The 26,682-nt window shown below is 48.5% G+C and overlaps 3 protein-coding genes across 10 annotated transcripts; 1 reads left to right on the top strand and 2 right to left on the bottom strand.

The window, feature by feature from the left end:
- Positions 1–109: 109 nt before the first annotated feature.
- Aup1 (AUP1 lipid droplet regulating VLDL assembly factor) lies at positions 110–3,206 on the bottom strand. 3 transcript variants are annotated; one of them, XM_020173048.2, is made up of 12 exons: positions 3,017–3,199; positions 2,799–2,936; positions 2,568–2,718; positions 2,192–2,376; positions 1,875–1,947; positions 1,707–1,780; positions 1,407–1,473; positions 1,198–1,300; positions 931–1,047; positions 700–815; positions 396–514; positions 110–292 (listed from the first exon to the last, which is right to left on the bottom strand). In XM_020173048.2, the coding sequence occupies exons 1-12, from the start codon at positions 3,064–3,066 to the stop codon at positions 256–258; spliced, it is 1,230 nt and encodes a 409-aa protein (XP_020028637.1). In that variant the 5' UTR covers positions 3,067–3,199; the 3' UTR covers positions 110–255. The 3 variants fall into 3 exon arrangements, with proteins under 3 accessions (XP_020028637.1, XP_073906164.1, XP_073906165.1); XM_074050063.1 differs by lacking the exon at positions 110–292 and having other exon boundaries at positions 442–576; positions 3,017–3,206; XM_074050064.1 differs by lacking the exon at positions 110–292 and having other exon boundaries at positions 465–579; positions 3,017–3,204.
- Positions 3,207–3,304: 98 nt separating this feature from the next.
- Htra2 (HtrA serine peptidase 2) lies at positions 3,305–6,527 on the top strand. 3 transcript variants are annotated; one of them, XM_074050061.1, is made up of 8 exons: positions 3,305–3,948; positions 4,056–4,260; positions 4,350–4,544; positions 4,780–4,812; positions 5,000–5,123; positions 5,251–5,320; positions 5,979–6,074; positions 6,176–6,527. In XM_074050061.1, the coding sequence occupies exons 1-8, from the start codon at positions 3,443–3,445 to the stop codon at positions 6,339–6,341; spliced, it is 1,395 nt and encodes a 464-aa protein (XP_073906162.1). In that variant the 5' UTR covers positions 3,305–3,442; the 3' UTR covers positions 6,342–6,527. The 3 variants fall into 3 exon arrangements, with proteins under 3 accessions (XP_073906162.1, XP_020028635.1, XP_073906163.1); XM_020173046.2 differs by having other exon boundaries at positions 5,018–5,123; XM_074050062.1 differs by lacking the exon at positions 4,780–4,812 and having other exon boundaries at positions 5,018–5,123.
- On the bottom strand, positions 6,476–26,638 carry Loxl3 (lysyl oxidase like 3). 4 transcript variants are annotated; one of them, XM_074050054.1, is made up of 17 exons: positions 26,418–26,638; positions 25,889–25,955; positions 24,335–24,659; positions 22,157–22,320; positions 21,296–21,510; positions 12,889–12,945; positions 12,202–12,261; positions 9,846–10,065; positions 9,328–9,508; positions 9,048–9,202; positions 8,631–8,798; positions 8,332–8,494; positions 7,893–8,136; positions 7,679–7,794; positions 7,463–7,599; positions 7,235–7,346; positions 6,476–7,029 (listed from the first exon to the last, which is right to left on the bottom strand). In XM_074050054.1, the coding sequence occupies exons 3-17, from the start codon at positions 24,645–24,647 to the stop codon at positions 6,956–6,958; spliced, it is 2,379 nt and encodes a 792-aa protein (XP_073906155.1). In that variant the 5' UTR covers positions 24,648–24,659; positions 25,889–25,955; positions 26,418–26,638; the 3' UTR covers positions 6,476–6,955. The 4 variants fall into 4 exon arrangements, with proteins under 4 accessions (XP_073906155.1, XP_073906156.1, XP_073906157.1 ...); XM_074050055.1 differs by having other exon boundaries at positions 24,335–24,750; XM_074050056.1 differs by lacking the exon at positions 12,202–12,261 and having other exon boundaries at positions 26,418–26,637.
- Between the last annotated feature and the right edge of the window lie 44 nt (positions 26,639–26,682).

Genomic DNA, 26,682 nt, shown 5'->3' on the forward strand with positions numbered 1-26,682 from the left:
CTGACCATCCTTCACAATCCTAAAAGGTGATCCTCATTCTCATACCCTCCAACCAAGGAAAACGAGCCTGTTCAAGAGGCTTTTGAAACCCAGAGAAGCAACAGAGACCTTGAGTGAAAACCCTGAATTTAATCGAGATTGGGGGAGCCCCATCCTTCCCTTTTTACCACCCACTCATCCGGCCAGTTGTGAGTTGGGTGAGGGCTGCCCCCAGTCTCCGTCCTGCGATCTGGGTGCCATCCTGTTCCTTTGAGTTCATTCAGCCTCCTGGGCTTGTCTCTCTCTGAATCTCCTGTGGGACACAGGGAGAGACATTATGTGGGCTTTGTCATATCAGCTCCATAATGCCCTTCTCCAAATTACTGCTTTCTACTCATTGTCCTCTAACCCCTCACCTTCTTGCATATTCATACAGTGCCTGCTTGCGCTCCTGCAGGCTCTCCTGACGGGCCCAGGAAGACTTGGCAAATGTTAGGGCTGTGGGCTGAGGGGTCACCAGGCCAGAGCTGGGGAACTGAGGTGATCACAATGTCAGAGGGCTTGCGAAGTCATCAGCATTAAACACCCATCGAATGCCTACTTTGTAAGAGAGGCACTGTGCTAGGGTCTCAGGATCAAAAAGAGAAGTCAGGGAGAGGGAGTAGGTAAACTGTCCCAACCTACCCTAAGTCTTGGGCTTAACTACTTCCTGGGTCTCACCTTTGGGGCAGAGGCTGCAGGCAGGGACTGAGTTCCCTCAGTGATGTCTTCAGGCATGAAAGCTACAGCCCCCTCAAGCAGATTAGTGATGGTCAAGTCTACACAGCCAGTCCTGGCTGGGAAGAAAGGAAGAGAATAGAAGAGTATTCCATTCCCTCCTTACCCTCTTCTGTCACAGCCCACTTTTTCTCCCTTGTCTGTCACTTTGTATGAGGCCATCCTTTCCCATACCCAAGTCTCTCTGGATGACACTCAAAGGAACATGGGGCAAAACCTCCTTGACTCTCTGAGCTAAAGTTGCCAGCTGCACATCAGGAGAAGGGCCAGGAGAGGAAGGTAAAGACTGGGCTACAAAAAAAAAAAAAAAAGTCACAAATATGGTTAAGTCAAGAACTAGGATGACTGAGAGGCAGATTAGCACAGGAATAGGGAAGAAATAGTAGGCTGAAAAACAAAAACAAAAAAAAACCCTGAAAATTGTGTATAGACACCACACACCTGACTGGGGGTGCAATCTGGGGTGTCTTTGTCGCTTCATGTGTTCTGCTTTGTCTGCTGGAGTGAGCCGTGTTCCTGTCTGGCCCAATTCCTTGGCCACAAGCTAGGGAGAATTGGAAATTAGAAGGTCAAAGGTCAAGCTCTCAAACCTTCCTCCTCCCCTCCCTAAGGAGGAACCCCACCTCCACCCTGCCTGTGTCCACTACCACCTGTTGTACACGGAGTGCAAACTCCTCATTCCCCTCCCCCAGCTGGCGATGAACAGGATGAAGCCACCTGCAAAATACAATCCAGTGCCATGGTAAGACACCCAGGACAGTGGCTGTCATTTCTTTCCCACTTTGATGCCTCTTTTAATGGAACAGTAGTGGTACAGGTGGGAGACAACAGTGTTATCTCCGAGGTAGAACCTTGATGTTAACAAATCTATAAACAGGGCAAAGGTCACTACTTCCTTGATCTTGAGATAAACTTCTTCCCAGCCACCAAAAAGTGAGGACAGTTAGTACCTTACTTGATACACCGTGAAAGGGACGAAAAGTGACCACAGCAGTTCTGAGACCCAGGAGGCATCTGACACCGTCTGAGGGGAGGGCATGAAGTGAGGCCTAAGCCAGAGTCAGGGGTGGGACATTTCCCCTCCAAACCCTGACATTCCCTGTCCAACATGCACTCACCACAGAGACCAGGGGTCTCTGAACTTGCAGAGCAAGAGGCTGCACCACGTCCTGGATAGAAAATGGCCAAGAACTAGAAAAGAGAGTAGAACAGAAGTTCAGTCAGATCAATTAGCAGTGCATACCTGTCAGGAAACTGTCAAACCGCATAAGCAGATAAAAGGAGGAATTAAGAGACTTGGGAAAGAACCAAAAGTGGGCAGAAAGGAAATGAATTAGAGGTGAAGTGGCACAGGGGCTGAAAAGGTTCTAAAAATCCAAGGGCCCACAAGCTTGACCACCTACCCAGTTGGAGCCAGATACCTGCGCTTACCCACCTGAAGCGTAGGAGCCCCACTCGGCCATTGGTGGCTTCCTCCTCGGGGAAGAGCAGCAGAGGTGTTGGGGGAAGCCTCGTGGAAGCACAGAATCTCTTGAGTGATTCCACCAACTCCCCTTGCCTATCCATCTCCATGAAGCCCCGAGACCAGCACACAAAGCTGGGAGGACTATTGAGTAGAGGCTGAGAACAGGGAGAAGAGAAAGCAAGAATGGTATGAAATGAGGGCGAAAAAGTCACGTGGGGTAAGGTAGTGGGGTTAAGAGTAAGGCTCAGTATTCCCCCAAGAGAAACCGGAGCCATCAGAGGTAGGGAGTCTTGAGTTTGGGCACAGGGAACCACCCGGTGGCGCTCTCAACCTCGTCCCCACTCACGGTGCTACAGGTGGTGAGCAGGTTGACAATATTGTGGTCAAAAGGTGTCACGTGGTTGGAAATGAGAACTCTGACGCGGTGATCCCGGAGTCCGGAGTCCTCCTGCCGGGCCACGAGCCCCAGCACCGCACACATAGTCCGTACAACGAACCTAGGGGCACATACGGTGGTTGACTGGACGGCCTCGGGCCGGGCCCAACCCAGACACTCCACCAGCTCCAGAGTCCGAACCTGCGAAGTACGCTGTCTGGCAGCGCACAGCTGACCAGGAAAACGTGGATCCCGAGAAACAGCCGCAGGACGAGGAGGCAGAACCCGACGGGCGCGTAGAGCAGCAGCGCAAGCAGCAGGAAGCCATCACCCGGGAGCCTGGTGGCGAGAGGCAAGGTGATCAGGCGCGGAAGGCCGAGAGGGCGCGGAGGCCGGCCTGTTCCTTCCCGAGCTCTTACCGGTGCGAGTCAAAGAGGCGCTCCGGCCCCGGGGTCGGGGGAGGCTCCATCGCAGCTGCTTCAGGGAAGCCGGACCTTTTCCGCCGCCATCTTCGAGCCGGGCCGCAGGGGCTCCTGGGAAGGCGGAGTCTTTGGTTATCCGCCAGGGTGCCAGGACCCGAAGTCCGGGAGGCGCCCCGGAAGGGCTAGCGGTCCCAGCATGCCTCGCGGCCTCTTGGGCAGCCAGAGAACTCGCGTCCCACAGGGACTACAATTCCCGTCATTCACGAGGCGGGGGCGGAGTCGGCCTCCGGGAATCTTGGGTCCCGGCGTGCACTTCTGACGGACTTCAGATACCAGCGTGCTCTGCGTCCTGCTGTCTGCCAGATCCCGTCCTGGGCACCGCCTCTGAGTAGGGCGGGAGAGCTTGCGGCCAAGGCGGAGCTGATGGCTGCGTTGAGGGCGGGGCGGGGTACTGGCTGGAGCCTCCGCGGATGGCGGGCTTTGGGGGGTATTCTTTGGAGGAAGGGACCCCTGTTGACCCCTGACCTCCGGGCCCTGATGACGTCAGGAACTCCTGACCCCCGGGCCCGGGTGACTTATGGGACCCCCAGTTTCCGGGCCCGGTTGTCTGTGGGGGTCCCTGAGCCGCGAGCAAGTCTGACATCTGGGACTCCGGATCACCCGGCACGCCTTGCTGCGGGGACCCCAGATCCCCGAACCCAGGAGACCTTGGGGACCCAAGGAACTTGTCGGCGCGTGTGGCTGGCTGTGGCGCTGGGCGCTGGGTGGGCAGTGCTGTTGTTGTTGTGGGGCGGGGGGCGGGGACCGCCGGCGGTCCTTGCGGCGGTCCCTGCTCCACCGCCCACCTCTCCTCGGAGCCAGTATAACTTCATCGCAGACGTGGTGGAGAAGACAGCACCTGCCGTGGTCTATATCGAGATCCTGGACCGGTAATGGTGGGGTAGAACGGGAGGCATCGTAGCCATGGGCTGGAGGGCAGGTGAGGAGAAGGGGTGGGAACTTCCTTATGTCCGTGTCCCCACCTTCTCCATTCCAGGCACCCTTTCTCGGGTCGCGAAGTCCCTATCTCAAATGGCTCAGGATTCGTGGTAGCTGCAGATGGGCTCATTGTTACCAACGCCCATGTGGTAGCTGATCGGCGCCGAGTCCGTGTGAGGCTGCCTAGTGGAGACACATATGAGGCCATGGTCACAGCTGTGGATCCCGTGGCAGACATTGCCACACTAAGGATTCAGACCAAGGTGGGGTCAGAGTAGGTTCGATGTAATTGGAGCTGTTGACTTGCTCCCATCTCCAGATGACAGATCTCTTTGTACCCATTCTCCCTTAGGAGCCTCTCCCCACACTGCCCCTGGGACGTTCAGCTGATGTGCGGCAAGGGGAGTTTGTCGTTGCCATGGGAAGCCCCTTTGCACTGCAGAACACGATCACATCTGGCATTGTTAGCTCTGCTCAGCGACCAGCCAGAGACTTGGGACTCCCCCAAACCAATGTGGAATATATTCAGACTGATGCAGCTATTGATGTACGTCTGGATGTGAGAGGAACGACAAACTAGGTTGGGGTAGGGGAGAGAGGCTGTATGATACAGGAACCCGCTGATAAGTTAGATGAGTTTATATTAAGATGTTGGGCAGCCAAAGTGTGGCCACTTCTTTGTGAGCTGGGAAGAAAGAATTTGGAGAATGTGCCTACATCCTGGTTATGCCCCTAATCTTAGAATTCCCAGATCTCTTTCATATTTTCACCTTTACCTGCAGTTTGGAAACTCTGGAGGTCCCCTGGTTAATCTGGTGAGTGTGATATCTATCCTTCCAAGAATCCATGCCCCAGGTCAGTATGGAAAGGGTGACAAGGGTGACTCTCTTGTCTTGGGTACCAAGACAAGAGACTTGGTATCCAACCAGATCTCCCCAACAGTCCCTACTACTCTTGTTCAGGTACCCCTATTCCCTACTGTCTGTTTGGGCTAGGGAACAGGGGGCTGTGTTCCTGCAGGATGGGGAGGTGATTGGAGTAAACACAATGAAAGTCACAGCGGGAATCTCCTTTGCCATCCCTTCTGATCGCCTGAGAGAGTTTCTCCATCGAGGGGAAAAGAAAAGTGAGCCTGCCTTACAGGAAAGGGGTTCCTTTAATATGGTGGTTGGGACTGCCTGGAGGGGGATCGATTGAGAGGAGAGGGAGGGGGAAGATGTAGCTGGGTGGGGCTCATTTGTCCTCCTTCACAGACTCCTGGTTTGGAATCAGTGGGTCCCAGCGCCGCTACATTGGGGTGATGATGCTGACTCTTACTCCCAGGTATGAATGTTTGGGGTAGAGACAAGTAGGACCACTGGTGTAATCAGTGGTGCATAACTGTCCCCTCTGTTGGGCTTTTTTCTCACTTCTGTCTTTATCTGAGCTGCCTCCCACTAGCATGAGAGCTGTTCCCTCTCATCATCTTGGCTTTCTCACACTACTCCATCTTGCACCCCTATTATCAGATTTATTCCATCCTATTACTGATGTGATTTCAATCCATTAGCCTAGAACTAAAGGGCCATCTTATACCTGTCTCTAAATTAATCTTTCAGATCTGGCTTGTTACTTTTATATGAATACTCTGATTTTTCACTCCCACGTCTTTATTTATGGTGTTATTCTTTCATATAGTTAATATCTGGCCCATCCTTCTAGGCCCAGCTTAAATTCTATTCCCTCTTTAAAGCTTCTCTTTGGATGCTGGAATGACATTATGCTACTTATTCAACATTGTATATCACTTGGAATTAGTTGCTTTTTATGTATATATCCCACTTCCCATCTGCTAGAAGCAGAAAGTGAATTCACTTTCACGTCCATGGTACCTAGTATGTGTCCTGACCATACTTTGCCAGTGTGTTGATGAAATACTTGAAATGAACCCAAGATGGGGAGTGCCTGTGTCTGGTTAATAGTGTGATCTGTGCCCTTGCAGCATTCTTGCTGAACTACAGCTTCGAGAACCAAGCTTTCCCGATGTTCAGCATGGTGTACTCATCCATAAAGTCATCCTGGGCTCCCCTGCACACAGGTGAAGGAGAGACTGCCCTGTGAGGTGGGGTGGGGGAGGTGTGCATGTCGCCTTGAACCAGGTTGTCTAATCTCCCCTTGCTTTCTGTGCATACTCTATAGGGCTGGTTTACGGCCTGGTGATGTGATCTTGGCCATTGGGGAGCAGCTGGTACAAAATGCTGAAGATGTTTATGAAGCTGTTCGAACCCAATCCCAGCTGGCAGTGCGGATCCGGCGGGGTTCAGAAACACTGACCTTATATGTGACCCCTGAGGTCACAGAATGACTGGATTAGCAAGAGTATGAGGCTCCTGCTCCAATTTCCCCCTTACCTTCCTAGCCTAGGTTCTGAGGGCACCTGGGCCGAGGAGTCAATGAACCAGTGGGGGGCAGGTCCCTCCAGCCACCAGCACCCTGGGCTCGCAAGAATCACAAGAACACTTTTTATATAAAATAAAATAATACCTAGCAACATGTTATTGTCAAAAATGGAGGGTGGGAGCTGGATCTTTTCCCCCACCAAAAGGCTAGAGGTAAAGCTGTATCCCCTGAACTTAGGGGAGCTATGGGAGCTGACCATCTGATCTCCCTATTCAAGAAAATGAGCTGCTGCCATCTGTCACTCTGAGCAGTGAGTCAGATGCTGTTTTTTTGTCATGTGCTCTGCTTGGTGCTGGGCCTGGGAGCAGATTCCTCATGCTTGGCCACAGATACTGACAGCTGGCCTAGGAGGAGGGCAAGACCTTCTGCCTGACACTTCCACATCCATATTGCACAGATGATGAGTGCAGATTGCTTGCTGACATCAGGGGTTTGTGGTAAGCTCCTGAGGTAATGGCAGCCTCAGACCCCTGCCACTGGGGGGGGCCAGTGGTGGTTTTCAGAGAAGGGTGGTGGCACTTAGACGATCTGGTTGCTGGTCTGGCCAGGATAGCGTTCGAATCTCTTGTTGGCCTCTTCACTGAAGGCATCGCCTGTAGAGTGGACAAACAATGTGTGTGTGGGGGGACACCTTGCACAGAGGCAAGAAGACAAAACCATTGTGCTGAAGGGTAGGTGGAAGTGGAGGGACTGAGGTGCAAAAGTGGGTGGGATGAAACAAAAACCACATAGGGAGAAGGGTGAAAACCTTTCTCTTTCACCCCCCAGTCTTCCTGGGTTGCCTGTCCCATCAAATACCAATGTGGCAGTTGTGCACCCAGATGCGGTGTCCATCGTATTTGCAGTTACATTTCATTGCATTGTTGGTGAAGTCACTTTCTGCTACTTCAAAATTTGGGTTGATGACTACCTGTGTGTGAGAGAGAGAAAGGCCACTTGACCCAGTTGTAATATTCAAATCCAAAGGTGTCTTTAACACCTTCCCCTTTCCCCCCCTGCAATCTGGAAGCCCCAGACTCCAGGTACCTGGAGAATGTAGTTTCCTGGCTTCACATCTGTGATGTCAATCCACTGACAGTCAATGTCATGCCTGTAGAGATCCCAGCAACCCACAGTGATGCCCTGTTCTCCAAAGTTGGCACACTCATACCTCTTGGAGACATCTGAAGGAATTAACATATGTCAATGAAAGGAAAGGCTGTGCTTTGGAGATGCTGGATTCCACCCTAGGCCCCAACTCACCCTCCTGACACTCGGTGTCTTCTAGACAGAAACTAGCTTTGTGGCCCTCAGCCACCTTGGTGCCGTTGGGGGTTAGGATATCATAGTGAGTGAAGATGTCCATACTGTGGTAATGCCTGCAGGGACAAGGCATCTGTTTCTTTCCCTGGCCCCAGCAGGCTTGTCCCATCCCATGTAGTTTTGCCCTTCTACCTGACTCCATCTGCCATCTCACCCATGACATTCATGCCACACCCAGGAGTGGCGCCCAGCCTTGGGCCTGAAGTCAGCTCGTCCCAGGTTGTGGATCTGAGAGGAGAACCGGAGCAAGCGCCGGTGGCCGTAAGGCCAGTTGGCCAAACGGGCAGAGCTGGCCAGGCAGTTCTCTTCTGCAGCACAGTACAACATGTGCAAGGGCCGGTCCTCAATGTAGGCTGTCTCCTGCACCAGTGCAGAATGTAGCAGCAGGTCTGAGGCAGCTGCATGAGAAAGGAAGAAGAGTAACGGAAGTCACTGCTGAGGAAGGGATAGGTGAGGTGCTTCCATTACTCCCTAGAGTTGTTTTGTTTTCCATAGGGAAGGAGTAATCCTCCAAGTCACAACCCCTGTGTCCCTCCAAAGGGGTGGCCCAGAACTTCCCTTCCCTGACTTGTGACACCCTACCCTTCACTCACTCTCAGAACAGATGACTCCAGCAGTGAAGTGGGTCCCTGTCCTCTTGCAGGTGATGGGGGTGCTGTGATGAGCACATTGGTCTAGGGACAGCTCAATCCCTGTGCAGCGCACTCCACTCATCACCACCTCAGTTATATTCCCTGAGTCCCAGTACCAGGTCTCCTGGGGACATATGTAAGTGTTTCTGTGAGGCTCCAGGATTCAGCCTCCTGGGCCAAGGGACTCATTTCCACTGTCCTTTGCCCAAAACAGGCTTTGGAGACAACAGATTTAGCTCCCTCTCCTTGTTCTTACTTACCTGCAGGCCGTGGTTGGCGTAGCCCAGACCAAGTTGCCTACAGGCCACCATGGCTTCTAGTGTCCCCCAGTCATCCCCACAGATGAGGCCCCAGCGAAGATGCCCAGGTCCCCCTATTTGCACCTCGACTCGCCCCTCATGTCGGATTCGGCCTCCACTGAGTCGGATCTGCAGCATGACACAGAATGGAAGCACTGGGGGAAACTTTTGGGTGGAGGAATGGTATTTTGTAGTAGGGATGCAGCTGAAGAGTGATTCAGAGGGACACAAAGGACTAGCAAGTGGTGGGATGAGGAGGAAGTTCTGGAAAGATATGTCTGGGGCAATGGACTGGGAGGCCATCAGCGGCAGACTGGGGGCCAGGACCAGATAGAATGAGAGATGGAGACCTGACCCAAGGTAGAATGTATGACTGACCTTGGTCTCTACCCCAGTATAGGGAAGGTTGCATCGGACCCCAGCATCCTGGCCATGGGAACAGTCTTCTGCTGTGATATTCTTGTAGGGGCACTTCCAGAGGGAGGGCTCCTGACCAGAACATCGAACTTCACTCAAGTGGATGGCACCCATACCTAGGGTCAGAAGTCAAACCTCAAGAGGTTGTAACTAGATCTTCATTCCTTACCTTCCCAAGGAATGTACCTCTGAAGAGTATGAACTTCCTTCCCCTTTCCTTCTTATCCTCTTGCCCTCTTACCTTGTCCCATGCGGGCACCAGTCAGAGCTTCTCGAGCTGTGCCAAAGCCCAGTTCCCGACACACCACACTGGCTGCCTGCAGGTCCCACTTTCGGTCACAGACTGTACCCCATGTGCCAGCCTTCAAGACTTCTACCCGGCCCTCTCCAGGGTGGGCTCCACCCTTTAGACGCACATAGGCCTGTAGAAGAGACAGATGTGCTCAACAGAAGTGAATGGAAGTGTCAGCCTGAAGAGGATTAAGTGGACCTGGGAGATGAATGACATTTTGGTGGCAGGGAATGGGTGGTATCAGGTCTGTGTCCCACCCCCTGGAAAATTCCTCTCTGTCCTCAAAGGTCAATGCTGTGCTTGGTGAGGGGAGTGGCTAGGCTAGGGGACTTTCCACCTGGGAAAGGTCACTGTCTTGGGCTGTGGGTGTAGCTCAATGGTAGAACACTTGCTTAACATATATGAAGCCCTGGGTACAAGCCCCAGCACCACAAAACAAGAACAAAAACATTGATTATCTCACACACCTCCCCCTGAGGCTTCGACTGTTGTTGCTTCTTCTGGCCACTGGACACCGTGTAGAGAGGGCCAGGCACACAGCTCACCACCGCAGGGGCCCCCCCAGGGCACCTGGTGGTGTCATTGGCACGATAGAACTCCAGAGAACAGAGGGAGAGGTGGGCTTCCGTGCCCACACATGCTACCCCATGCAGACCAAAGGAGTGTTGCTGCCGTTGGGCCAGCAGCCTGGGGGGACAGGAGTGAGGTGTGGTAAGGTAAAATAGTGCTCCTACCTCCTTGCCCACAACCCTCAGACACTTCATTCCTCTAACATCTTCCCCGCAAACTCTCATGACTTCTTATCCCTTCTTTTTCCCCCTCCTGTGTTTCCCTTGGAAGAGACAAAGGGATTGGCAAATGTGTATGCTGAAAGAGCTTCCACTATCCAGACATGAGAGTCCTTGGAGGGAACTTCTGTAGCAGAAGAATTCTAGGAGAAGGATGGCCAGTCCTAACTTGCCTGATAGAAACCTTGTTTCCAGTGCTTTCAGGCCTCTGGCCCTCAAGAAGCCCGAAGCGAAGGCTTGGAAACCAGGACTGCCCAGCTGGACCAGCTGGAAAAGATCGTCTAGGGGAGTAGATGACACAACAGGAAAATAGCCAGTGAGCATACCCTTCTATTATGCTGAGACTGAAATAACCAAATGAGTTAGGATGCAAAGGACTGAGGAACTCTTGGATCTAAATGACTTTTCAGAGACCAGAAGGGCTTCTAAGTCAGAAACCCTGACACAGTTTTATGACAACAGACCAACTGGTGGCCATAGGAAGGACTGGCGCAGGCACATACAGAAATGGAGACATATAAATGCAGGATGTTCAAAAGTTGGAGGGGCCACATGGCCAGAGAAGAAAGGTAGATGTGAATAACAAAATGACAAAGACAACATGGGGCCTAAGCCAAGCTGTAGATATCTTTAATGAGGCAGTCCATGCTTCTGCAATTTCAGTATAACTGTCCCACAGTCATCTGAGCAGGAAAAACAGGACTAAACAAGAGATGTTAAAGCTTGGAAGCATTGCAGAGATGTTTGAGAGAAGGGCTGGGGTTTATTTATAGACAGCAATGGGATGAAGGATTATAGCACAGTGTATGAAGGACAGAAGTACCTTCTTAGAAAAGCTGGGTGGAGCTCAGAGAGAAGGGGAAGCAGATGAGGCCTGGTGTTGCAGAATGGGGCCTGTGAGGCTCATTTGATGGCGAATTATTGTAGTGACATGCTCTATCACTCGACGTCATAGGAAGGAAGAAATACGATGACTTGAAGTCATTGGCTAGGAAGATACAAGGAGGAGAAAAAGTTTGTAAACAAAACAGGCAAAGGAAGCCTGGAGACTTTATGGAATACCTTTGGAAGCTCAGGATAAATGGATCCTGAAGATCAAAGAGACCAGGTACTCTCCCAAAGTCCTGTTTGGCTGAAAATAAAAGTCAGAGAGGCTATCACAGGAAAAACTTCTATCCTCTGAACTCCCTCCCTCCCCACAAAATAAAAATGGCAGTGTGTTCTTTAAGGTGGGGTTTAGGGAAGCCCAGACTAAGGCTACTGTTGGGCAAAGATGACCCTAAGCTAGAAAGACACTGCGAGAACCACCCCAAATTCTGAGCTCCTCTGCAGCCACCAGAGGGAGAAGCTTGGGGAGTAAGGGATACCAGGGACCACTGGGTGACCCTGGAACTGCCTGAAGAGAGAAGAGGACAATAGAAAAAGATGAATTCTCTGAGCCTCAGTCACTGCTGACCAAGTTCTCAGGGAGACTTCTCATGTGCAAATTACCTTTGGAGACAAGTTAGAATGGAAGTGTTGGAAGGTTCTCCTCTGAGTTCTGAAGGAGTCCAGGAGGAAGATTATGGAAGTGGGAGCCTAACTATAACCTGAGCCAGAGAGGCAGGGAGTGTGAATCTCATTCCTCCCCTGGAAAGGTTCTGAAGGGAATGTCACTCTACTGCAGGTAAACTGGTAACATCTATTATACAAAACAATACAAAACCGACTCAAATAAAGGTAGGATGGGAACACTGATCTCTTAGGCAAACTTCGCCTCTTGGGGAGGGATAAGTACAGTACCTGAAGGACAAAAGTCCCAGATTATCTTCTAGAACTCCTTGTGGGAAGATAACCATGTAGAACAAGGACCAAAAATCCTATGACAAGCACAATTCCCCTGAGACTGAAACCAGAAGGTGGTTGTCATAGCTGCTGCTCGCCCACCTTTTGGTCAGCTCTTTTGGCCAAAGAGAACTCTCCTGGACCCCTCCCTGAACATATCTCTATTCCCCCCCACTCTGCTCCATCTCCTATCCACCTCGCCCAACTTTACCTCTTGATTGGCCCCCTGCCCACTCGGGGTTTGGGTTTGACTTTATGCTTGGTGATTGATCTGCAAGAAGGAGAAAGATGTTGGTGGAGGTAGTGGTCAGGGATGTGGTCCAGGAAAGGTAGAGGGTTATTTTCTGTTTCTGGAAAGGCCTCTTACTTCATGCAGTATGCAGAGGAGAGTGAAGGGCAGCTGGATTTCCAGCGCAGGCTGACTGCTGAGCAACATGGGGGTGTGTATGTACTTCAGCAACTCATATTGCTCTTGCATTCATTCAGTCATAGTGACAGCAAATCGAGTTATGGAAATCCAGGTGGGGGAGGGGAGGAGGTGTTGGAAAGGTCAAGGGAAGAAAGAGAATGGGAATGTGGGTGAACTAAGGGAGGAGAGGAGTTGGGGAGAGGAATGCAGGCGGCTAAGGCTGAAATCCAAGCTATTTGGGGGAGGCATAAAGATAGGAGGCTTCTCCTGAGGCAACCTCCATTCCTCCTTGTGTTCCCTACGATCAAAACTCACCAATGTCCATACCTGCCTCCTGCCCTCCCCCCTAGGGGGAATGGTCATTTTCCAGTGACATTCCTAATTCATCAGTTTGGGTTTCAGGATGGACATGGACAGGCTGCCATCCATCCATCCACCTCCTGGGGCCTCAGAGGCGAACAGGAGGTCCCAGGGCTCTTGCCCCATTACCTTCCAAGGGGCTTGTGGCGTCGGGCCGAGGCTTTGGCCGCTCGCTTCCTCAACTTTCTGTGAGGATAAGACAACAGAAATCAGGATCAGTTTAGACCCAAGTGGAAAAGGCTGGTGCAGCCAGGACCACAGGCAAGATTTCTTTCCCAGCAGCCAGCAAGAGTTCCTGATGGCAGGAGATGACATCATCAAATATTTCCAAGGCCCTACCCTTCAAGGCTGTTTGGCCTCTCGAGCACATGACCGGGTGGGTGAGCAACAGTGCAGATCATGGACTCAGGACAGATAATGTCCAATACCAGGACCCTCAGAAATTAGACTAAGGTAGATGGGGAATGAGGACTCCTGGGTCCAGAAGTTTGCAGTGAGGGCTAAGGGGAAGGCCTTAGGATTGCTTGGATTGTCACAGTGACCAGCTAGGACAGAGAACTAGCCAGGGTTAGGTCTAGGGAGGTAGACTGTGTCTTTTAATTTTTTTCTTTGGATGCTCTCTCCAAGAAAGGCTCTGGCATTGTCCAGGCCTGAGACTGCTGGACAAGGACCAAGGACCAAGGACCAAGGACCAACGTTGGATATCTAAGTATGTTAACTTGGTTTGACTGGAAAGTACCCATCCTGCTCCAGTTCCAATCCCAAAAAAGGGCTGATGGAGTGGCTCAAGATGTAGATCATTCACAAGCTGAGCTCATCTCCCCAACTTACTTCCAGGGAAATAAATCTTATTTCTTTCTAATTGGCCTAAATAATTGACTTATTTAGTTCTCCAAGATGTTTCCTTAAGTCTAATGTCTTAACTAAGACAGAAACCAGGTCTGTTTCTCCTCTCATTGTCTAATTTTGAAGATTTTAATTATGGCTCCTCTTTGTCCTGTCCAACTTTGTATACATGGATGCAGGTCTTGCCTGTCTGTTCTTAAGTTTATAGAGTTCTCTGTTATCATCTTCCCTTTCATCTTCATCCCTTTATCATCTTCTTTGCCTTTTCTTTGACCAGGTTCCTGATCTTCTGCTTCTCTTGAGGAGTCATATTGTATACAGTGTACTGTGTGAAGGTACACTAGGATTTTAACATGTGCATTTTAAATGGGATATAAACTATTCAGTAGTTCCTGCCCTAGCTTCTTCTTGTAGATGTATGGGGGGGTGGGGGTGGAGGGTGGCACTGAGTTTTGAACTCAGGGCCTTGTGCTTGCTAGGCAGGCACTGTACCACTTGAGTAACACCCATATCACTCCCTCCCTTTCTTTCCTTTAGTTATTTTTTGGATAGGCTCTTGAGTTTTTGCTCAGGGCTAGCCTTGGACCGAGATTCTCCTCCTGAGAATCACACCACCATGTCTGCCTTATTTGTTGAAATGGGCTCTTGGTAACTTTTTGCCTTGGCTGGCATTGAATTGAGGTCCTCCTGACCTCTGCCTTCCAAGTAGATGGAATTATAGGTGTGAGTCATGAGCCCAGTTTAGTCTGTCTTTTTATCAAAACACACAGTAAATCCATCATTCCTACCAATCTATAACACTCAGGTTCCTTTCCTGAGGCATTGCTAACCTTTCGTCTTACAAATATGATGTGAAACATTTTTCTAAATGTCTCTTTTTCTCAAAAATATCTAAAATGAAACAGACTTGGAACTTTCTTTGACCAATAAACCCAGGGAGATCATCTGATCTCCTGAGTAGTACTCAGAAAAAATTAGTATTATTTAGAAATTTAAAGGGCTGGGAATGTTGTAGAGTACTTGCCTCACATGCAAAGGCCTGGGTTCAATCCCCAGCAGCACACACATACACACTTACAGTACCTCTTCTAAGCTAAAAAACTTATAAAGTGTGTATGTAGGTTTGTGTGTAGGCTGGAGCCTTTCATCTTACAAATATTAGATGTGTATATGTTGCACAAATTATTTAAAGGAATAAAGGTCACTCATATTCCCTTTTTAGAACCAGTGCTCATATTTGTCTTGATTTACATTTCTTCAGAATTGTGCTAATTTCCCCTATTATTTGTCTCTTCATTTAACCACCAAACATAAAAACCTACCGACACCTGCACAACCTCTTCCCATTCCTTCCACTGTCTCTCTTCTCTAAGGCCACTCTCCCCAGATAGTTATGAATTCCATCTCTTAAAATACTTCTCTCATATGAAACCTCTTCTTAACCAAATCCTTTTAATCATGTGCACATCTCTCCTATACACTTGGACTCTCCTTCACCTCTTATCTGTCCTCTTCACAGCAAAACTTTTTAAGAGTTGTCACTATTCACTATTTCTGTATCTTCTCTCTCCACTTTTTCCTTAACCCACTCCCTGTGGTTTTCGCTAGCCATTACTCTGCAATAACTTCTATGTTGTTAAATCCAGCAGACATTTTTAGTCTTTCTCTGCAGCATCTGACTCGGCTGTCTTCTCTCCTTCTTTGGTTGCCATAGAACTACAAGAGCCTGGTTTAATTCCTAATTTGGTTTTCTTCTTCTTCTTCTCCCTCCTCCTCCTCCTCCTTCTCCTCCTCTTCCTCCTCCTCCTCCCTTCTTCCTCCTTCTTCTTTTTTCTGGTACTGGGGCTTGAACTCAGGGCCTACATTTTGAGCCACTCCACCAGCCCTTTTTTTGCGAAGGGTTTTTTTGAGATAGGGTCTCCAGAACTATTTGTCCAGGCTAACTTTGAGCTACAATCCTCCTGCTCTCTGACTCCTGAGTAGCTAGGATTACAGGCGTGAGCTACCGGCGCCCGACCCCACTGCCTTCTTGGTGTTTCTATTTAGATAACTTTTTTTTTCAGTACTGGGTTTTGAACTTAGGACCTTGCACTTGCTAGACAAGCACTCTACCACTTGGAACCTTGCCTCCAGCCCCCCCTTCTTTTATGCTTTAGTTATTTTTTAGGTAGGGTCTCCAGCTGTTGCCCGGGGTCAGCTTCAGGCCACAATCTTCTTATCTATGGCCTCTCAAGCAGCTAGGATCATAGGCATGTAACACCATGCCTAGCTTGTTAATGAAGAAGGAGTTCTCACTAACTTTTTGCCAGGGCTGGCCTCAGATCAAGATCCTCCTGATCTCTACCCTCCCAAGTAGCTGAGATTACAAGTGTGAGTCACTGTGCCAGAGTCTAATTAGGTATTTTAAAATCACCTAAAATGTAATGTAGTAAAAAAAAATAAAGTAGAATTCTCTCAGCAAAATCCACTCCAGAAACCTAGGTGTCAACCTGGACTTCTTCCTTCCTTGGCTCCCCAAATCAATCAATAACCAAGTCCTATCAATTTTACTTCCTAAGTATATTTCCAGTCTATTCACTCTTGCTCTTCTCCAAAAATAATCACAGAAATGCAGTCAAAATTATCTCATAGTGCCACCAATCTAGTCGTGTTCATCTTATGGCCCTCTTCATTAAACACCCTCCACCTTTTTTTGGGGAAAATGGGCCTTGAACTCACTATGTAGCCCAGGCTTCCCTTAAACTTTCTATCTTCCTCCTGCCTCAGCCTCCCAAGTGCTCAGAGTACAGACATGCAACACCATGCTTGGCATTAAAATGTCCCATTTTGTGGCTTTGCTCTATCTATTCAGGTCTTTCTTCCATTATTTCTCAGTATAAACTTTCTACTCTTGTCTACTTACTATCTTCCAAATATAGCCTGTTTATTTTCATCTTGTCAGGGTCAACAATGACTTCTACACTGCTACATTCAGTGTTCATTTCTCAGTTCTGTGTTTTTGGATCTATTCACAGCAGTGGTTTAACTATTCTCTTCTTGAAGCCCTTCACTTGGGAGTCCAGGTCACCACACTCTTCTGGTTTTCTTCCTACCTTACCTCACTATTTGTATTTCACTTCATCTTCCTCGTCTATTAATATTTAAATTTCCAGTGATTCAGTCTTTGGGCTTCTTTTTTTCCTTTTAATTTATACTTATTCTCTTACTGATGTTGTCCAGTTTCAAGATTTCATATACTTTTTTTCTGTACTGGGGCTCAAACTCAGGGCCTTGACATGCTAAGTAAGCACTCTACCCTTGAGCTACACCCCAGATCAGGACTTTGTATGTATTTAGTCAACTCTAGAGTCATACACTCAGTTGCCTATTCCAGCCTCACCACTTCAATGTTTTTAAAACCTCAAATTTTGACTCTCCCACTTTTCTAACTAACCATTTACTACTCACTGCCAACCTGGGCTGAGGAAAACCAACTGGTAGACATTCGTTCATCTGCATGCTTGCCTTCATAGTAGGAATTCCAGGAAAGGTTTTTCTTTACCTACTCAGAGGTCTAATACAAATTTGACATAAGTAATAAAAACTTCCAACAGTGCTCCTCCTCAATGATAGAAAAAAGTAAAATCAACACTACTTTGGATAAAACAGGAATTTAAAATAAGATGATAATAGGGGAGAAATGACCCAAGCCTTGTATGCACATATGAATAAAAAAAAAAGAATTCTTTATGCAGTCTAGATACAAGGTCTTTGATGGATAAATAAAAGTATTGCAAATATCAAAAAAAGATAATGATAATAGTATTAACTGAAATTGAAAGGAAGCACAAATAAATATGGCAGTAGCAAAATAAATTCTGACTCAAAATAGTTACAGAAACTTAAGCTATCAGTCTCTCTCCATCAAAATCAGAGTTTTAATTTCAAATCCAGAGAAGTCTTAATATTGAGAAGCTAAACATCAATGTTTATCAGTAATACCATATCAGCCACTGTACAGTAAAAAACACATCCACCAATATGTAAGCCCCATTAAGACTGGAAGTTTGTATCTGTCTTTGCCCCTGGATGTATCCCCAGCAGCTAGAACAGTACTTGGCACATAGAGGCAGTAGATGAGTACTTGTTAAATGAATGTTTTGAAACATTATAATGTAGTTGGGACAGAAAAGTCCCACTTACATAATTATCTTAGAATGAATAAATAAAGGAATAAAATAGTATTGAATACATGTACAGCACAAAGAAGGGATCATGTGGGCTGGAAACAAGGTTTCATGGACCTGAATCTATCTGATGATATGGAAAAATAGGAACCTAGAAAGAAGTATTTATGTCAGTTGTTGTTCTAGTTACTATTGTTGGAGTAATAAACTAAGTGGCTTAAAATAAATAAAAAAAATAATAAAATAAAACCTCAAATTTAACCATGTTCCTAATCTCCATCCCACCCCATCTCCATAGAAAACATGCTCCAGCCACTGTCTTCATAATTAGGAGAGGGGCAATTCTGTACTTAGCAGAGGGCAAAAACCTTGGAATGATTTCTCTTTCACCGCACACTATCCATCAGCAAATCCTGTTGGCCCTCCAACTATATACCATACAGAATCTGATCACTTTTCATGTCTCTCACTGGTTACCATTACCTTTTACTTTCTCTAATTGGCTTTTCAGAGACAACAACCTCCTACTAGCCACCTTGCCTGTTTTGCTTCACTGCTTCTATAATGTATTAGCAAAGAAGCCAAAGTAATACATTAAAAATGGAAATCAAATGTCATGCCTCTGCTCAAAACCCTCCAATGGCCCCTTATCGAACAGAATAAAAGCCAAAGTCTCCCAAATGACCATACTTGATCTGGTCCACCTTTCCCCTTATTCCATTCTATATCACATTTCCTCCCATTTTCTTCTTCGTTCACTCAGGTCCAGCCACAAATGTCTCCTGGAGAATGACAAAAAGACACTCACCCCAATCTTTTCATTTATGATCCCTCTTCCTGGACATGCTTGTTTGGATGTCTGTGTGGTTTGTACCCGCACCTCCTTTAAGTACTTTCCCACAAGATGCCTCCTCAAAGAAACCTTCCCTCACCATTCTATTTCAAACTGTAATCTCACACTCACTTCTGCACCCCTTTCATATTTTATTTTTATCCACTGTACTTTTTTGTGGTACTGGGATTTGAACTCAGGGCCTACACCTTGATCCACTCCACCAGCCCTTTTTTGTGAAGGGTTTTTCATGATAGGGTCTCAGGAACTATTTGCCTGGCCTGGCTTTGAAGGGCGAATCTCTGATCTCTGCCTCCTGAGTAGCTAGGATTACAGGTGTGAGCAACCACTGCCTGGCTTCCACTGTACTCTACCATCCTTACATTTCATAGTTTTAATTATTTCCTGATTCTCCCCTAGACCATAAGACACATAAAGGACTTTTGTGTTTTGTTCACTGTTCAGTTGCTAGTGTCTACCACATAGTAGGTCTGGCACATAGTAGGGCCTCAATAAATTGATGTTGGAAAAATGAATTTCTAGACCTTGGTTCATGCTGTTCTCTTCACTTGGAATAGCTACTATTGAAATTCTACTAATCTTCAAGAACCTGTGAGTGAGCAAGCTCAGAGAAAGATATGCAGTGCAAGATGGATGACAGTGAAAAAGTGTAGAGTACATCTGTTTTAAAAGGGCTCCAGTCTACAGATAAGATAATGCATGCTCCTCAGCCTGAGAGAACTTGCAAATGTGTCTCAGTACTGAGACAAAGAAAATCTGGGCAAATAGGGAAAAGGGTTGGAGGTTAGAGAACATATTATCATTATTATTATTATTATTACTTAGTACAGGGGATTGAACCCAGGGCCTTGCTCATGCTAAGTAAGCACTCTACCATTTGAGACACACCCCCAGTCCTTTTGTTTGTATTTTGTTTTTGAGACAGGGTCTCCCTAACTTTGCTCCAAGGGTGGCCTAAACTCAATATCCTCCTGCCTCTGCCTCTTGAGTAACTGGAATTACAGGTGTGGACCACCACACCTGACTTGTTGTATTTACTTAAAAAAAGATAAGAAAAAAGATTCATCAATACAGATAAGTAATATTCAAGAAAAACTTATTAAATAGAAAGTCTGTGAGCATTTCCAAAAAAACATATTGTGGATGACCTTAGAGATGTAGAAAAATTTCAATAAAGATACATTCAAACCACTGTGCTATCCTTTTGTGACAGGATTACCAAATTGGAAAACTGGAGAAGACTGTGAACATAGGTAGCTGGATGTAAGCAAAGATTAACAAAATCTTCCATGATTTCACAGTTGATAAGATGATGAAATATTGATTACATCGTTGTAGTGCTCTGTTCCTCCCCTCCCCCAATTTCCAGAAAAAACATATTTCACAGTACTGATTAAAGGCTTGGTGTAAATCTAGAGCAAATTTTTCTAAGAAGAGTTATACTCTGGTTTTAAGCATTTCAGTGATATTTAGTAATTCTGGTGAAGCCAGAAGGCATAGCTGTCATGTCTGTAGATGAGGCTGGGAGGGATGACAGATGGAAAAATCATGTCAAGACTCAGAGATTATCGCATGAGATCATCAAAGCTTTTTAAAATGGCTTTGAAATGATGTACCAAAACGAATTTAATAGGGCAAACACATATTTATGTTCAAAAAAGCTGCTTAATCGACATTCAGGATAAAGGGAAGACCAGAATTGGTTTTAGGTGATTCCAAGTTCAAAATGAGCATGGGATGCAACCTCAATAGAAGAGCAATGCAGACTCGAGGCATGCTTTAATCAAAGAAAAACATTTCTGCATACCCTGACAGGATCAGACCACGTTTGAAACAGTGTGCTCAGTGAAAAGTCATCTAGGTATCAAGAAGTCTTTCAGCGAAATTGACCTAAGGAAGAGCTGAAGAAAATGAGCAGTTCTGGCCTACGAAAGAGAAGATTTATAGACAGTGGAAAGCTTTCCAAACAGTCGCCCAGCTCCTAAAGGCTGTTTCTCAAAATGACCAAATTAGATGTTCCAGAGAAGGAAGAGGCTGCCTGTAAGTACAGAACCGATCACCAGGGTGATCCGTTTCCCTGGAAGTCAGCGGGTACATCAGGCTCCAGGGCAGGTGCAGAGGGTCGGGGGCCTGGGCCAAAGGATGTTTTGGAGGACTCCGGAGCCCGAGTCAGACGGCTGGCACTCACAGACGACCCTGGCGAGCAGCCCGGTCCGTGGGTGGAACCCCGTCTCTCTGGGCGCTCTCGGGCCCCTCCCAGATCGGCCCTGGGTCCTACGCTGTACACACCCAGGCGTTGCCTCGGAAGGCCGGCCGCGCCCTCACTGACCTCGAATTTGGGCGGCCCCGCGCGCGCCCAGGCGGGAGAATCTGCCTGCCAACCGCTGACGTCACCCGCACGGAAGAGGGACCCATAGCTACTTTTCCCGTCCCCGCACTGACTGTGAGATCCGGAACCTCTCTACGCACGCGTATTTCAGATTCCCTTGGGGAAACCTTCATAGTCCCGCAAGATTTCCCAGCTCTCCAACATCACAACGTCCCTATTTCCCGTTGTTCCAGAACCCCGGGTTCTCCCAGGTCCTTGAACCCTCTTAAAGATCTCTCAACACCATTCCTCTCAGAACACCCCGAACCCTGTCGGTCCCACCCAGTGCCCGCAGCTCCTCACCTGTAGAAGGCCGTGTTGACCCTCTTTTCATCAGGGAAGCCTAGCATCCCGCAGACCACATGGCTGTTGTGGGCACTCCAGCCTTTGTCACATACTTGAGACCAGCCATCAGGAAGCCTGACTTCAACTAGTCCCTCAGTCACGGGCAGGGGTCGTCTGCCCCACCCAACAGCAGGTCGAAGTCGCACCTCCTCCACTTGCAAGTGGTGCTCTACCTGGGGATGGGACCACAAGTAGGGGAAAGAATCCCAGTAGCATCTGTCATATGTCCTCCATCCTTAAGGAACCCAGATTAAATGTACTTGCTGTAAACCCAGAGAGACTGAGACAAGGCTAAGAAAGATACCATGCCTGCTGCCAGTCTGGGCTGTGTGGACTGTCCTGCAACCAGGATAGTGGAAAGAAATTCTGTGTCCTGAGAGATGGTCAAGGATGTCTAAGGCACTGAGGAAGGGGGTCCTAACTCTGCCTGGAGTAGGAGGGAACTTCACAAAGAAAGTGGCACTTAAGGAGGAGGAGAAAGTAAGAAGGGATGCTCCAGGAGAGAAGGAACATCTGAGAAGAGGGAAACCACAGAATACTATTGAGTGACAAGGAGTGTGGCTGGAGAGGCTTATGACAGGTTTAGTAATATAAATGCTAATACTTAAAAAAAAACTTGGATTTTACAGCACCTGATTGCTCTATTATCTGCTCTCCTTCTCACAAGCCTCCCCCCAATCCAAATTATCCCATGGGGGCTTAAAGGATCCACTGCCTTCCAATATCTCTAGCCACATATAACCACCTCACAGCCTTCTTTGGCCCTGCTGGATGGTGTGTGTGTGTGTGTGTGTGTGTGTGTGTGTGTGTACTGCAGACCTCAATGACATTGGAGTCGGAGAAGCCAGGGAGGCGCTGGTCCTTGCAGATGACCCCGGCGTCCTCATCATGTGTGCAGTCACTGTTCCCCCAGCCCCGGGAGGCACATTCTGCTACACTCTGCTCAGTCCCAGTGCAGCTCAGATTGTCCAGCCAGATGCGGCCTATAGAAGGGGGGAAGAGGGAAGGGAGAATAAGGAGATGCTAAGGGAGTGATTGGATGCTGAATGCTGAGGAGAGGGAGCACGGTGGCCCTTACACCTGGCTGTAAGGATGATACTGCTTCTAAAAAAATTTTTTTTTTCTGATGAGAGAAAAGGGTGGAGAAAGGATCAGGGACTCTAGAGGGGAAAAGGAAAGAGGGCATAAGATTGATGGAAGGAAGCCAGGCTCTGGTGGCTCACCACTGCAATCCTAGCTACTTGGGAAGCTGAGATGGGGAAAGGGGGACACCGAAGTTCCAGGCCAGCTCTGGCAAAAAGTTTGTGAGACCCCATCTCAGGGGGAAAAAGTGGGTGTGGTGGCACATACCTGTCATTTCAGCTTCAGCAGGGAGTTTAAAATAAGAGGATCATGGTCCAGGCTGGCCTGGGTAAAAGCCAAGACCCTATTTCCAAAATAACCAGAGCAAAAGAGTTGGAGACATGGTTTAAGTGGTAGAGTACCTGCCTAGCAAGTGCAAGTCTGGAGTTCAAACCCCAGTAACAGCATTAAAAAAAAAAAAAGATTGATGTTGGTAGCGATGTGGGGATACTCAAGAATTTATTAGGGGACTGGAGGCACAGCTCAAGTGATAGAGCACCTGCCTCACATGTGCAAAGTCCTGACTTCAAACCCTAGTCACAACTCCCCCAAAAAAGAATTCATTAAGGTAAATAAAAAATACCAAGAATGAACACTGAAGTTCTGATCAGTCCTTACCCAATCAATGAGAGCTACAATTAATCACATGCCTACTGTGTGCCGGGTATCTATTGTGTGCCAGGTACTCTGCCAATGGTGTGTACATAATTATTCTTTGGAGTTCAGAGAAGTAGCTTGCCTAAGACCATACTGTCAATACATGGGGGCTTGGGAATTTGGCTGATTGGTGAGAGTTGGCAGTACAAGATCTTTTCACCACACAATGACATATCCCCTCATGCTTGTCCGGTCTGAGCTGTCCTGTAGCTCCTTGTTTTTTCTGTCTAGACCATACTGAATATCACTGAATTCCTTTCAGAATTGGGTGGAACCTCAAAGGTATTTGTCCTAGCCAATGTGCAGCAAACCCTCATTCGTATTCCAACAGGACTTATCCTCTTGCCCCACCAGACCACATAATCATCAGAAAGTCCTGGTGAGTCTTTATGACTTTCTCCACCAGGTCTGATTCAGTCCTTTGATGTTATCCAGAAAAACCTCTCAGTCATATGACTATTCTTCCCATATTTCAATACAACCATCATGTAATTGCTATCCAACGGTTTTTGATTCTACACCAAACCTCTGGTTTCTTCAGCTTTTCCTCCTGAAACTTGGCTTCTGAATCTTTCACATCTGGGCAGCTCTTCCCTGAAAGCATTTCCATTTTCTATTGTTCCTCTCAAAATGTGGCATCTACAAGTGACACATCACCCCAGAGGTGGTCTAACTACTGGGAATTAGGGAAATCAGCTGTAGGTTGCATCCATTTCTGTCCACCAATCCCATTGTGGGTCCATATGGTGCCAGGACCTCTAGACCTCTGAGAATTCTTAGTCTGTCCCCACCTTATACTTGTCTTATGTCAATTTCAGCTTGCTAGTTTTAGCTCTGGTCTGTAACCTGATTTTGTTATCTGTGATTCCTTCTGGTTTGGGGACATCCAGACACCATTTTTCTGTTCTTAGCTTCTCATGAAACTAACTGTACTTTCACCATATAGGGCTCACCTGTCTCTGGGCTTTCCTTTGCTTGATTTTGTAGAATCCTACTTTTTGCGGCAGAAAGGAACTTAGAGATCAGCTAGTCATTGTGCATATGGTACATCTGAGACTCACAGAAAGCACTGATGAGCCTAAGTTCACATAGCTCTGGAAATAATACACTGCTTGGTTTATCATCTTTGGGGTTACAATGTCCCAGTGGTTATGCCATACTGGTATTCCTTTCTCTGCATTTAGGCCACATTTAAGTAATACCTAGAGCATTGCTCACCTGTTCCAGGCCCATATTTGGCACTGTGGGTCCAGCCTGTGGCCTCTGTGAAGCCCAGCTCCCGGCAGAGGACGTGGGCAGCCTGCAGTGTGAAGTCATCATCGCAGATGGTGCCCCATTCACCGGCTCGCTGTATCTCCACACGGCCCTCATAGGACTTCCTGGGGAAGCCAGCCAGCCGGAATCGAAGTCCCTGACTTCCTGCCTTCTTCTCAGGGCCAGTGGAAGGGGATGGAGATCCCAAGCACAAGCTGCATAGCAGGCACAGCAGCAGCCCCAATGGGCTCCACTGCCAAACACTGACAAGTTGCATGGCAGGGAAGGCCTGGGAGGGAGAGGAGATGAGAACAAAGGAGACAAGAGGAGAGAAGAGGAGAAGAGAGGAGAGACAACCTCAGAGACAAGAGATAGAAACACTAAGTGAGGGCAGAGGCACAAAACAAAGAGGCCCAGTCTTAGAGACCCAGGTTGGGAGGTGACGGAGAGAGGTTCTCCTTCTGTTTTGTAAATAATAAAACCTTCCTTGTTAGTTAACTCACAGTACTTTTCCTTAGTTCTGCTCCCACTTACCGTCATATCAAAAGACAGAGGTTAGAGACAGAAAGTCAGAGAATGGTCATTATTTTGACCATTGAAAAGAGACCCAGAAGAGGCACACAGAGAAGACCCAGACAAAACAGGATGTGAGAGGAAGGGAGACTGTGGGAATAAGAGAAACAGAAGAGACAGGGAAAGAGTTGCACTGAAGATAGAAGATGATTGGGAGTGAGGGAAAGAGGCAGAAAATATGGAAGAGAAGAGAGGGAGTGACAAGAGCAAAGGAGCAGACACAGGAGGAATGACCAGATGACTGGTTCAGCCATGCATATGGATAGCTGTATTAATTAAGAAAAGAGGTAGGTGAGGCAGCCTGAGAGACCCTCAGATCTCAGATTCCCTGAATGAAAATCTTATCTGCAGATTCCTATCTGGTTAGATTCCCAGGCAGGGAGGGCAGACACGAGAGCACAGAGAACTGCTGTACACCCTCCACAGCACACCGGCTCACAGATGCCCTGTAGGGTCAAGGGAGCCACGCTGGGCAGGGTTTGGGGTGGGGTTGTGCAAGCTTTCTGCCAACACCACTGTCGCTGTCATCGGGCAACAGGAGGCCAGGGCTAACTACAGGCTCCTCGGCCAAGGCCTTCTCGGTCCAGGGCTGAGAACAGCCCCTCCGCAGCAAGCAGGCCCTCTGAACATGCTTCCCCCAGCCCAGAAAAACAACTCAACAACACAGCTTTGTTCTGGGGACATTTTGGCTTGAGGGCTCAGGGGTAAAGCCGTATAGCTGAGCCCTTAGCCTTAGCGCCTCTCCATTTGCCCTATGTGGACCGCTCTGCAGGCCCCATCCCGATATCTGCTCCTTTCTCCGCTCTTCTTGTGTCTCACTGCTCTTTGAAAATAATGAAACTCTCAGTTGGTTGACTCCATCTCACACTACCCTTTTTCCCTGGTCCCTCCACCATCCTCTCCATCCCCAACTCCCCTTCCTGGCCTGCAGCACGACTCCCCTACCTTTGGCTGGGCAGGGCCCTAAAGGCTGGGAGAAGAGTCCGGGTCCTGGAGATTAGTCTTAGGACTTCTAAAAAAAAAAAAAAAGTGCTCGGCCAGGGGAGAACTGGACGCCCCTCATTCCCCCCCCTTTCGTTCGTCCCTCCTACGTCCCCTTAAGCCCTCCCACATTCCGCTTTCTCCCTCCATTCCAGCCCGGCCAGTTCCCTCCTCTAGGTCTTCCCCTCCCTGGTGGAGCTGGCCGCTGCCGCGCCACCTCCCCCCTTTCCCTGATCCTCTCAGCTCAATGAAGCTTTTTTCCCCCCGCAGGTTGGAGGCCTAGAAGCTGCGGTCAGGGGGCTGGACTTGCAAGCGGCCATGGGCCGGCGGAGTGGCCCAGGCGGCGGCTCCTGTGGCGGCGGGAAACCTTCCAGTTTCCAGACCCCAGTCCTTCCTCCACATCCCCGGCTAGGTGGAGTGTAAACAGCCCAGTCCAGCTCGAGCTGAGCTACGGGCGTGTCCGCCTAGGGGAACTTAAATCCCGAGAGCCTACTTGGCCTCTTTGGTGCCCCAGGATGCTCGCGGGTGATGTCACGGCCATCACTCTGATGTCACGTTAAGCATATGATGTCACACGCAGCCCCCACGCCCAGGCGCGAGGTCTCCCAGGCTGAAACCACGAAGTTTTTCTGGGTGGAGCAAGCGTGCGCCCTTCTGCACCGAGCGCCGCTGGGCTTATCTGGGGACCCCGACTTCCTTCTTGCTCCTCTCCCTCCCTCCCACTCCCGGCCGCAAAAGCCCGGGGACCGGGCGGGCAC

This window comes from Castor canadensis, chromosome 12 (genome assembly GCF_047511655.1).
Source record: "Castor canadensis chromosome 12, mCasCan1.hap1v2, whole genome shotgun sequence".
NCBI lineage: Eukaryota > Metazoa > Chordata > Mammalia > Rodentia > Castoridae > Castor > Castor canadensis.

What these genes read in the sequence shown, in the direction of transcription:
- Aup1 (XM_020173048.2), bottom strand. Translation starts at nt 3,066, where the DNA reads ATGGAGCCTCCCCCGACCCCGGGGCCGGAGCGCCTCTTTGACTCGCAC. An exon ending in CCAGACAGCGTACTTCGCAG is followed by an intron (nt 2,719 to 2,798) that starts GTTCGGACTCTG and finishes ATGTGCCCCTAG; the next exon opens with GTTCGTTGTACGGACTATGT. An exon ending in TGTCATCCAGAGAGACTTGG is followed by an intron (nt 816 to 930) that starts GTATGGGAAAGG and finishes CTTTCTTCCCAG; the next exon opens with CCAGGACTGGCTGTGTAGAC.
- Htra2 (XM_074050061.1), top strand. Translation starts at nt 3,443, where the DNA reads ATGGCTGCGTTGAGGGCGGGGCGGGGTACTGGCTGGAGCCTCCGCGGA. An exon ending in CCATCGAGGGGAAAAGAAAA is followed by an intron (nt 5,124 to 5,250) that starts GTGAGCCTGCCT and finishes CCTCCTTCACAG; the next exon opens with ACTCCTGGTTTGGAATCAGT. An exon ending in ATGCTGACTCTTACTCCCAG is followed by an intron (nt 5,321 to 5,978) that starts GTATGAATGTTT and finishes GTGCCCTTGCAG; the next exon opens with CATTCTTGCTGAACTACAGC.
- Loxl3 (XM_074050054.1), bottom strand. Translation starts at nt 24,647, where the DNA reads ATGCAACTTGTCAGTGTTTGGCAGTGGAGCCCATTGGGGCTGCTGCTG. An exon ending in CCGACTCCAATGTCATTGAG is followed by an intron (nt 21,511 to 22,156) that starts GTCTGCAGTACA and finishes TCCCATCCCCAG; the next exon opens with GTAGAGCACCACTTGCAAGT. An exon ending in CGCCACAAGCCCCTTGGAAG is followed by an intron (nt 12,262 to 12,888) that starts GTAATGGGGCAA and finishes TCCTTCTTGCAG; the next exon opens with ATCAATCACCAAGCATAAAG.